Source organism: Fukomys damarensis, unplaced genomic scaffold (assembly GCF_012274545.1).
Source record: "Fukomys damarensis isolate Sample0158 unplaced genomic scaffold, DMR_v1.0_HiC HiC_scaffold_14, whole genome shotgun sequence".
In the NCBI taxonomy this organism is placed as follows: domain Eukaryota; kingdom Metazoa; phylum Chordata; class Mammalia; order Rodentia; family Bathyergidae; genus Fukomys; species Fukomys damarensis.
The window spans coordinates 22,603,473-22,615,668 of NW_022900926.1; the positions used below are offsets into that span (position 1 = coordinate 22,603,473).

General features: G+C 38.6%; 1 protein-coding gene across 6 annotated transcripts in view; it reads right to left on the reverse strand.

Moving 5' to 3' along the window:
* Pde7b (phosphodiesterase 7B) overlaps positions 1-12,196 on the reverse strand; it is a 307,395-nt gene that overhangs the window by 23,095 nt on the left and 272,104 nt on the right. For all 6 annotated transcript variants that reach the window (XM_010626564.3, XM_010626562.2, XM_010626565.3 and 3 more), the window contains 3 exons: positions 11,394-11,489; positions 9,037-9,137; positions 7,315-7,446 (listed from right to left, as the gene is read on the reverse strand). In XM_010626564.3, the coding sequence (XP_010624866.1) occupies positions 7,315-7,446; positions 9,037-9,137; positions 11,394-11,489 (329 nt within the window). The remainder of the gene's footprint in view (positions 1-7,314; positions 7,447-9,036; positions 9,138-11,393; positions 11,490-12,196) is intronic.

The window sequence follows — 12,196 nt, forward strand, 5'->3', positions numbered from 1 at the left end:
TAATTTTTAATCAGAAGTTATCTATACTATTTTGTTTATTTTGTTTCCTCTAGGACAATCCAGGGATTTTTATCTATTTTGTTCATTTTCTGTATTCCTACTGTCCAGCATGTATTAAGTGCTCCATAAATATTTGTTGAATGATTGATACATTTGGGAGACTGAAAGTAGCTCCGACTTGATGATGTGCAGGAGCCTTGGAGGGAGACAGTGGGAAAAGGACGGGAAGGACAATAGGGGCCAGCTCACATGGGGCTGGTGCATTGTGTCTGGCAGTTTGCATATAATCCTGAGGCGCAGTGAGATTTTGAGCAGGAATTCATGGGACCACATTTGCGTTTCAGAAGGTTCCTTCTGGCTGCAAAGTGGGAGAAAGGACTGACTCCAGGCAAGGCTACTGAATGTATGGAGATCGAGGAGGAAGGAAAATGGGGTGCCCTGAACTAGGGAGAGGCAAAGGCTACAGAGTAGGCCCAGGTTTCCTGGTGTTCCCTAGCGAACGGCCTGGGAATCTAAGCCAGTTCGTCCCTCCTGTGGAGGGAGGGAGGCGCTTTGGCCGTCACAAATCAGACCACTGTCAGCAAAAGGTAAATCGAGAAAAGGATAAAAATAGTCAGAAGTGGCCATACAGGCGAACGTATGGCCAGATGATTTCACCTTAATATCCTTTGAAATCCCAGCTGGTCTTGGAATACACATCACGTACTACATCTGTCTTCCTTGAAGAAGCATTAGCTCAGCAGTCTCACGTTATCCCAGGGGCAGTATGTTCTCCTGCCCCAGACTCTGCATATGGCCGATTTGAGAATAATCTCCAGCTTGAAGTTGAAAGAGCAAACATCCATCTATGTGGCCACAAGGTCTGATAGAATTTTAATTTGGAAAAAACAAAACCCTTACAATGTTGAAGGCAAAAACTTGATTTTCTTCTTTGTCTGAATTATCAAGTGTGATCCATTCTTGAGATAAAACAATCTCTTTGTTAGATGATAGTAACATGTCTGGCATTTAACAAACCATCAATGCAGTTGTTGAATTAAATCAAGAGGCTATTTAACAGAGAGAATCCTGCAGAGTGCTGTCATACAAGGCATCTCTAAACTGGCTTTTCTCCTATTTATTAAACTTTTTTTTTTTTTGCATTAAAATACTGAGAGTGTTGTTGATTAACCAAGTCTGAGGTACAAAAGGAATCCAGAGGATAGAAGAAGAACGTAACAGGAACATAGTCTGTGCTTCCATTTTTAATTGCTCATGAAACAAGATGCAAGACTTTGTAGAAGAATAGATACTGCAGAGCTCTCCCCTAACAAGGCCAGTGGTCTCCTGGGTGATGCACCAAGGCCCAGCCTGGGAGGTCTTGTGGAAGAGAAGTGTCCTGCGCCTGGGACAAGACCTTGGTCTGTTAAGAACTCATGGCCCTGCCTTATTTAGTGCTTGTTTGCAGATGTCTTTCTCTCATTTCATCTGCTCAAGACATGGGTCTTGGAGCCAGGAGTGTGCATGTCACTTACTGTCCACTGGGCAGGCCTATGTTCATATCAGGGCCCACAGAAATGGAATGGAACAGAAAGGCAAAGTTGAACCTCTCTTCTCAAATTTTAACGCTATGTGCCCAGAACACCTTTTGTCCTATAGAATTGTGAGACAATGCACAATTTCTGCACATGCTTGTTTTGGCAAGGTCATGGGACTGTGTGGAAGGAACATTCCTCCTGGCTCTGTCTGCTTCATGTTTTTGATTCAGAATTGTTAACCATAAAAAGTGATTAGAAATGCTTAACCCAGGCCAGGTATATAGCTCAGTGGCACTGCCTCTGCCTGACAAGTGCAAGATCCCAAGTTTGATCCTGGTACAGAGAGAAAAAAAAAAGCTTAACCCTTTAAGTGCTTGCACAAATGATTAAGAAAAATGATATTATAGACTATAAATAGTATTTTATGAAACAATGAATTTTTCATTATTTTATTCAGATAGTGTGTTCTGTCACTCATTAATATGTAGTTGCATTTTACCAAAAGGAATCAAATTTTATTGATTCATTTTCATTTTTAGGTTCATTATAGGGAATTGGTAAATGTGCATAAAACATCTTAATTCTTTTTTACTTCTCCTTTCCCTCTCCTTTCTCACCTCCCTATATCTCTAGATCCTCTTCCCATTTGCAAAACAGCTACCTCCCTATTTCATATTAGCTATCTTTTATCTTGCTCTTTAACTTATTTATATTTTGGGTTTGTTTCTCATGCAAGAGAAAACATGCGATATTTATGCTTGTGCATCTGATTTATTTCACTTAACATCATGGTCTCAAGGTACATTCTTGTTCCTACAGAAAACTCAAATTTATCATTCCAAAAGCAGTCAGATTTTAAATAGAACTGTTAAGATTCCTTTCACATTTGTGACAAACAACATTTTATCTGCCTTAATGCTTACCTCATGAGTCGATGAGCCCACCTGTAACTTTGTGTTTTGAGGCTAGAGGGTGAAGGGATTGTGCGCGTGCTCTTGTCCCTCTGGGTCCACCCTGACACCTGGACTTCATCCAGTCTGCTGAGTGAGGGGCCAGGTGGAAGTGCCTGTGATGCCTTTTGGGTGAACTAGGGTGGCAGTTCATCTGGGGGGCGGCCCAGATGCTAGACAATGGAGGAGGGAGCCCTCTGACCCGGCCTTCACTCCGGCTGCCCTGCTCTTTCTTTATCTTGGGCAGAAGCACAGGCGGAGCATTATGCAATAATCTTCTTATTTTTCAGAACTAAAAGAGCACAGCCAACAAAAGGAGGGAGAGGAAGCCCTTTTCCATTTTATCTCATTTATAGTAAGTCTGGATTGTAGCAAAGTCACGCACAGGGTGTTCTCAAAGCCACATAATTCCTGGCACGTGGTCTCTAAGGTATTCTTGTTGACTAAATGTGTATGAATATATATATTTCATCTGTTACCACGGTTCTTAACATTTGGTGAATGTGTAACTTATTTTAAAACTTGATGATGAAAATTATAGGTCTTCTCCCCAAAATGCATACATATATCTCTTGAAAATTTGCATATACTTTTGCAAAAGCCCATCCATATTTCAACCAACAGGGCCTTGATAGGCTAAAAGGCCACATTTCCGTGATTTAAAAATGTGTTATTTATGGTCTTGTTCAATTTATATATTATGTAACAATGATTTTTTTCCTCAAACTGAAAACCTGAAAAATCATGTAAGTTCCTCATCTACAACTCAATGTAGAGTGAAGACTTCTTGATCCAAGTCATGTCCTTACAAGGAACTTGAAATTTCTACCAGAGAATATAAACTTAATTGTGAAATGCCCAAGACACTGATCTGAACACGGAAGACCTTGATGGCAGGCTACGTTTAGCTGGGGGCCATGGGGACATTCCATTTTCAGTTACTCTGAAATTTCAGTTTTTAACCTCTAAAGTATATCAGCTCATCCTGCTTATAATGTCCTCTTCTTCACAACTATGAATCATATCATTCACATTTGGAGGCTCAGCTTACATCATGCTTCCTTGGTGTTTTTTTTCCTCTAAAACCATTGGTAGATCAATTTCTCTTTTTTTTATGTCTTCCCATCAGGTTTATTTGTAGCTATGTACTTTATTTTATTTTATTTTATTTTATTTTATTTTTTTTTTGGTGGTGCTGGGGATTGAACTCAGGCCCTTGTGCTTGCAAGGCAGGCAGTGGAACCACTGAGCCAAATCCCTGGCCTGTGTAGCTATGTACTTTAAAGTGCTTAGCAAAGTCTTTTGTTTCCCATACTAGAAGAGGAGGGCTTGGAGAGAGCACTTAGTTTTTGAAGATAATAGGTGATCGATACGAGTTTCAGAGGCAGTATGTGTAGTGTTCAGGTACTTTGGCTCTAGGTAAGAACATGGGTTTATTTAACTGCTTCTTTTCAAGAAAAAAACCCTTGAATTTCCCAAGTGTCAATTTTCCTCTTTCTGGAAAATTGGTATCATAATGATACCTGTTCCACCAGGCTATTGTGAAGATGAAATAATATACTACATAAAAACATTTAGCATAGTGCTTTGATTATAATAAATGTTGAATAAAGGTTAGTTATATAATTTGTTGAGAAGTTTTTTTTTTTTTTTGAGACAGGGTCTCACTATGTACTTGAAACTGACCTGGAACTCACTATGTAGCCCAGGCTGGTCTCAAAAATCACAGTGATCCTCCTGCTTCAGCCTCCCAAGGGCTGGGATTACAGGCGTGTGGCACCACGCCCAGTGTTGAGCAGTATTTTTATCTTTATTATTTTATTTATCTTTTGATTGACATGATTATCTGTATTTTTGGGCTTTGATGTGATGTTTTGATTCACATATAAATAGTGAATGATATAATCAGGGTAATTAGCATATCCACCACCTTAAACTTTTATCATGTCTTTATGGTGAGTATATTTTAAGCCTTGTCTCCTTGCTATTTGGAGATATACACTACTGAGAGCTCACTTCATCTGACCATGTAAAGGAGCACCAAACTCACTCCTCTCTCACTATGACAGTGTGCCTGCTGGCCAGCCCTCTTCCCTTCCTGCTTCGCCTCCCCTCTTCCTAACCTTTGGTCACCACTAGTCTACTCTGAATGTCTCTGGATTTACTCTTTTAAATTACACAGATGAATGAGATCATGTTGTATTTCTCTTTCTGAACAGAGTTTTGATAATGAATTATCTTTAACATTTGGAATTGTGCAATATAGTTAATAAACAACTGTAGGCTAAAATAAAGACATTGTAAACTTTCAAAAAAAATTAAAATCTCCTATTATTTTTAGGTCTTTTTAAACAATTTTTCCTTTCAATCTGTAAAGTCTGTTTGGCTGATTAAGTTTCAGCTATTCCAGCCAGCTCTAGGCCACTGACAGGGTCCTTACAATCCTATGTGATACTGATTTGCTTCTAACACTGTCCTGAAACTGAAAGACAGATCTCTAGCCTCAAAGAGATTCTAAGACTAGTTAAGCAGGTGACTTTGGAAAATAGGATCCTTCTATTTATTTTGTTTCTGGAGACAGGGTCTTGTTATGTATTCCAGGCTGGCTTTGAACTCACTATCAGGCTGACCTGGTACTTGCAGCAATCTTCCTGCTTTAGCCTCTTGGGTGCTGGGATTACAGGTGTGGTCCACCACACCTGGCAAAAATAGTACCTTTTAAACATGTGTTTTGAGCCTTCTACTTGAAATTCTTTCTTACCATTATCCTTTTCTCTAATTTCCTTCTGGAAAAGACAGTGGCTCATTGTACTGTAGTAACTAACATCTTTGGATGCAAAGAAAAAGTACAAGTATTAACTTGTTAACGATAAAAAAATTATATCTGTGCATGTACCTTCAGCTAAATCCTCAGATTCTCTCAAACCAGGGTTAAATTCATTTGGATTTTCCTCATTTTGAGCATCCGAATTTAAACAAATATTTAAGGGCAGAGATTTTTTTTTTTATTCCTCTTGATGCTCCTGGATTTGAGTTCAGTTGATATATACAATAACTAATTGCTGATTAAAAATATACAAGACTGTGTTGCATTTAAAAAAACACTAAAATTTAATTGTTTTGGAATTTTTATTTTTAATAAAGAGACTGAAATAAAAATTATTAAAGATTATTTAGGGCTGGGTGTGGTGGCTCCTGCCTGTAATCCCAGCACTCGAGAGGCTGAGGCAGGAGGATCGCTGAGTTTGAGACCAGCCTGGGCTACGTAGGGAGCTCCAGGTCAGTCTCAACTACATAGTGAGACCCTGTCTCAAAAAACCAACAAAAAAGATTATCTGGACTTCAAATTTGAGTTAGGAATCCATTTTTTTTCCTCGGGAAATCTTTTAGTGTCTGCAATCAGATTAGACTATCTTTCTTTTGAGAATCCATTGTTAATTATAAGAATTTAATTCTTCACTTTAATAATATTCTACATTTATTTTCTTGTTTTTAATGTCTTTAACATCTGGCATATTTCTTTCTGACTTTCTGTCTAAATGAGAATTCATTATGTGTCTATTTATATACTACATGTGAAAGCAGTTTCATGACCCCTATTTTTTATGTGCAAAATCAGTCAACAGCAGTAGATATTCTTTTAACATTTCATTGACATGATTTATTTGATAACAAGAAATTAGAATTACGTAAGCATTTACATAATGTGGGAATGGATCACATAGGAAACTTTGTGATTGATTCTCCTTGTCTAATAACAGACATGTGAAGAAGTCTGGGATTGAAATCTACTTGGGGGCTCTTAGGATAGTCATTCATTTTTCCCTGTCATATGTCTATGTTTTACTTAAGAATACATTCAGCTTCTGAGATGGTTTGGAAAAAATTTTTGTTTTGTATTTCTTTTTGTTTTTCTTCTGCCACTCTGCCCCTTTCCCCGGCCATGTCTGTCCCAGCTTTAGGTGCTGGCTGCCAAGGAAGGTGGGCCTGTAAATTTGGAATGCTAATTCCTACCTGTGCTGGAAGCCAATCTCTTGGACAGAGAAAGGCTTTTCTTCACATTCCAGTTCTACTTTATTGGAAATAAAGGCATCCTAGGCTACAGAATCTGGTTTAACACACTTGTTCTATGGGGATCTGTTAGGAATTCTTGGTAGACCATTTTATTTTCAAAAAATCTACTAAAATAGAGATAGATGACTCCCTCACGGGATGTGATTTTGCTGGTGACATCTGAAGCTATCCAAAGAACCATATTAAAATTCTGAGAATAACTCATTTATGATATAGGGCCTAATATCTGAAATGATGTCACAGATAAGAGTTCTCCAGGCAGAACTATTCAAGCTGCCTAATCATTTTCTAAAAACAAGGTTTGTAAGCACACCTCTTTTCTAAAACCAAGCCTTTTGTCTTTGGTAACGTACTTCTGATTCAGAGGCCAATCAAGTTTAGAAAGGGCCTAGAGATTCAAGTCTAAATTGGGATTACACCTGGGAAGAATCTACTGAATCTTTTCAAGAACTGGCCTCAGCTTGTCATTACGTGCAAGCCAGCCTCCATAGAGCCAGACATACTTGGACCATCATCACAGGGTGGGTTCAGGGATCCTGATTTAGGACAATTTCAAACCTGCTTTGGAGTGCGTTGCATTCCTTGGATATCCTTGTACATCAGTTTGATCTCCTTCGGGAGAGATGCTGGACCTATATCAAATCCACGCTCTTTGAATGTGGGCTCCATCGCTGAGGCTGACCTTGAATGAAGGTTGTCTCCAAGGGCAAGATCACTTCCAAGCCCTGGAACAAGGGACTGTACTATGTCTGGCCCATGTTGGGCTCCCTTACCTGATACAGGTTGGCTAGGTGGTGGTTCGTTTTGATCAAAAATGGCTGGTTCACTCCTGGGTGGTCAACATCGTGTGCTGCTGCAGCCAGTAGTCCCAGCATGATGTCCAGGGGTGTGAGGAAGCTGGCCAGCTGTTAAAAAAGATCAAATTGAGAGGTTGATGTGCTTCCACCAATAGGGTGACATTAGTTTGGGCTAAATAAAAAAGAATGAAGCATTGTTTAGAAGTGTCAGCAGATCTTTACCCTCTGAGGTATCTCAGCAAGGTAATATGCACACGGAAGTGCAGGAAGATACAGAAGGGCTGTATGGAAGGTAACTGACTAAGTTCTGGTTGTGTGGATCATTTGGGTACCCTCCTCCTCTTTTTGCTGCTCTATGTTGTTTTGTTGTAATGACATTCCTTACTAGCAGCTCTGAGAGCTGGTAGGCAGGGAGAAGACCAGGATTGAAATCAGCCTTGCTCCTAGAGAAAGTTGTAAATGAAGGCAAAAGTTGAAACCAAAGAGATGGACACAAGAAAGAATCATTTGTGTGTTTCAACTAATATATCTTTGCCACTTCTTTGAAAGAAGTGGGCTGAATTGCAAAGTTTTCATACTTCATTAATATGTAATAAATAATGGGGAATGTGTGAGAATCTTTCATTTTTTTGATTAGATAAGAGAATAAACAAGGAAATGGGAATCCACTACTAATAAAAATACAATTATGTGATGTTACAACTTTTGTACGTTTTTGAGATTAAAAAATTTAACGCTTAATGTTTTGGGGATATTTTATAGGTATGAGATATCTACCCAGCTTTGTCCCAAGAATGCCTAATTTGATGTCTGTAGATTTATGTTTGGTGTTAAGGCAGCTTTATATTTAGTGGATTGGTAAAACTGATTGAACTAAATAGAGCCGTAGACTGGAATATCATTTTCCAAAAATGTGAATTTTAGGCAGATGCAGTGGTATACCCATGTAATCCCAGATACTTGGGAGGCTGAGGCAGGAGGATCACAAATTTGAGGCCAGCCTAGACTCAAGATTCTCTTTCAAAATAAAAAAAATAAAAAGGGTTGGAGATATAGCTCAGTATTCATGGGTTTCATCCCAAGTACGACAAAAACAAAAACAACAAAAATAAACCCCTTAAATTTTGTATAGCTAAGAATTTATTTAGATTGTGAGTAATGAACATTATCAGTATGCTTTTATTTTTGATGTTGGGTGCTTTATTGTGTCAGAATATGCTTGTAAAGAGATCTTTGACAGTCACAAGTTTTTGTTGTCCCTGAATTCAGTTGGCCAAGTAGGAAATGGAACTTGACCATTTTAATGGATTTTGATTCCATTTGTTGACCAAAAACTATGAGGTAGAAACCTTTTCAGTAAAGTTCAAGGCCAGCCTGTTTGCGGTAAAGGTCCAAGGCAAAGAGCTTGTTCTTGGGACCACTAAAAATATCTAAGAGGTAGATTGCCATAGAGAATGTTGCTTTTGTCCTAATACAGCCTTGAAAATATGAAAAGAAACCTCAGAAAATTCATATCCCTTTTCATGAATATTATTAGATTTTCAGAGCTGATACTGAAACTTTAATATAAATAATTTTGCATTCATATTGTGAAAGACTCCTAACATAGTTGTTTGGTTATGTTGGGTAATTTGGAACCTAGGAGGTATCTGTTCGGCATTTCCAGGTGGCTAAGGGGGTAGCTGAGACTTGCTTTACCTTTGGCTCCTTCAGGTAGCAATGCATGGCCTGGGTGACATCGGCAGCATGAACAGCATTGTGATAAGGGTTTTGGCCATGGTAATCTTCTTGCACCATGACTAGGAGATAAACAGATTACTCAGTCAGCTAAAACCAAAGCAAGAATGACACACTAGTTCAGATTATTGAGGATGCTTTTTTTTTCATTGAATTTATTGGTACTTTAAAAGTATACAGTACAGTTGCACTCATCATTGGGATCTTGTACCTTTATACGACAGATCTTGGTTCTCATTTTTTCCCCATTCCCCTGTCCTCCCTTTACCCTCAACCCTCCCCTGTTTACAAAGACTTTGTTTCCATTGAGGGTGCCTTATGTTTGAAACTATTAGTGCCTCCAAATGCACTGCCTGGGGATCCTTTAAAAATGAAGGTGGTTTGCAAGCTTGGCAGTTTTACTGGGATGCTTGGAGTGGAGAGGAGTGGGAGAGTTGAAAGGAGAAAGGCCAAAAGGATTTGTGAGGCTCTTGGGATTTCTCACCTCCTTCATAAATCACCCCTTTCTGGCGTTCATGAAGGCCCTCATTCATACAAAAAATAAATACGTAGGAAAAGGACAACTTTATTTCACACCATAGTTTAATTATTTAAGTTTGCTGCCATTTATGAATAATACGCCATAAACGAAGCTTCCTTTCAGGGCCCTGGTAGCATCAGATTCCTAATACCCAATGATTGGATTACCACTTGAATAATAAATACTGACCGAAGCAGATCTGGGGCTTCTTCAGGTAGAAACTCAAAGTACTGCATTGATCCAAATGAAGCCTTCTTGGCTTTATTTCTACCTTCTTCAAGGTCAGGCGGCAGCTTTCATTCCTCTCCAACCTAATGCAAGGCTCAGAGTGCTCTTGGAACCAAGTTGAATGATAGGTGAGGCAGTTTTGGCTTGCTGTTTACAGAAGCCACTAGCCTGCTACAGCTCAGAACCAAGTCAGTGCCTAGGATGTGATACATTCAGCGGGTACAGCATGTTCAGATTTGCAAGTGTGACCATACCCTCTCGGCCTGTGTTATGAATCTGGCTCTGGATTCTGGTGGTAATTCAGTTACTAAGACTGCACTGAAAATGTTCTCTTGGCACATACATGGGTCCAAAGAATCTGTAAAATCTGTATCTTCTCCTTTAGACAAATCAAAATTATTTGGCTTTATTCATGGCCATTACTTTATTCAAATAATTAAAATGCAGTCAGCCCAAGGTTCTTTATGTTTCTGGCAAGAATCCATGTTTTGTCTGGTTTTAGATATTTCTGTTGTGCCACATATACTTTTGTTCAGCAGCTTTGTTTCATAGTTATTTAAACCCTGGCTCTATCGCTTATGATCTGTAGCGGGCAAATTATTTAATTACCAGTTTCCTTAGCTTCTTTCTCTCTAAAATGGGAAGAACAGCAGGGCTGAGCTCAAGGTATTGCTGTGAGGATTCGATGTGTTAATACACGCGTGACCTTGGACTAGGTCCCAGAAGACGTGAGCACCATGTATGCTCTGCTCTGGAGGCTGTTGTTATTTTACTCCCCATGACAGTAATTCGGCTTCCAAATTCAGAATGCAGCCATGTGGCAAGTTAAAGAAGCCAGAAACATGCTAAGCTGCAGAGGGAAGCCATTTGGTGATTAGAAATCTTCCCTGGATAATTCATTGGCAGGTAAGTAAGAATATGAACAAATCAAAGAACCAGGCCTGCTTTTTGATTAAAAGTGATGGCCCATCTGAGTGGAAACATAGCAGACTTTCAAGTTAAGACAGGTCTCAGTGTGAACCGGGGTCCCGCCACTTCTTAGCGACTGGCCTTGGGAAAGTAATGGAACCTCTTATTCCCTCTCCTTAACTGTGGGCCAAGTGGAGGCGGTAATGTTCAACCTGCACAGTGGTTTATATGGTTAGAAATAGCTTGCCTACAGTACCCTGCCTGTAGGGGTGCCACATAATAGGAGTTATTACAATTAGTTTAAAAAATGCCTATTGAAGATTTTCAACAGTTTATGCACTGATTAGAATTAATTGAGAATGCCCTGCTGTTTTTTTTTTTTTGTCAATACAAAAGCAGATTAGAATCTTGACAACCTGTATTTTTTTTAATGGTCTTCTTTATAAAGCCTGAATCTATTGTAAAGACAACTAATCAAGTAGACAATTTATCCATGATTTAAACTAGATAAATCATGTTTTAAAACTAAAGTTTAATCACTGAAAATTAATTTGAGGCCTTTATCCACCAGGCTATGGTTCTTGCCACTTTATACGGAAGAATATTATGCACTGCTATCATTCGTGGGGATGGAAGTAGGAATATGGAAATGAGGACTTACCTAAAAACCTGTGCAAGGTCACCATATCCAGCTTGAAATGGTGAATGAGTCCATGGGTGTTGAAGAGATGGCACAGCAGTGTTACTAGGCTGTTTCCTAGAGGAGGAAAGTCATCTGTTTGACTAATTTTTATCACCACTAAAATATCAAGGCTGAAAATGAAGACACAAAGTGTCTCTGTAATAAGGCTTCTTTGACAAAACCTCCTCCCTTTGGATCTGAAATTATTCAAGCATACTGATACTATGATCTGGCCTAAATTTTCTCTTATTCTACAAATAAAGTTAGCTTAGATCTTTTCCCTATACCAAAGGAAATAAAAATATTAGAACAAAGAAAGTGCCTACGAAAGTGTCAGGGACACATATGTGTATATATATATACAAATGTATCTTTTTAAAAGACACAGTTAATGGCTTGAAATGTAACATTTCCGGTTAATTTTAATTTACAGAGGTATCTAAACCACAGTATTTCTTTTTTTTTCTTTTAATTAATTTTATTGGTACATTTAAGGTATACAATTTAATGACATTCATCATTGGAAATTTGCACCTTTACATAATCCTTCTTGGTTCTTATTTTTCCCCATTCCCCTGCCCTCCCTTCAACGCCTCCCTCCCTCCTTATCTACAAAGACTATGTTTCCATTTTTTTTCTCATATTAATTTCATTCCCTTCTTTCTTTTTCCCTTCCCCTTCCACTTCCCCTTCCTCTGTGCACCCTTTCTTCCTATTTCACATTACCTATTATACTTTTCAGTCCTTATTTACACTTTCAGTTTCTTTTTTTTTTTTTTTTT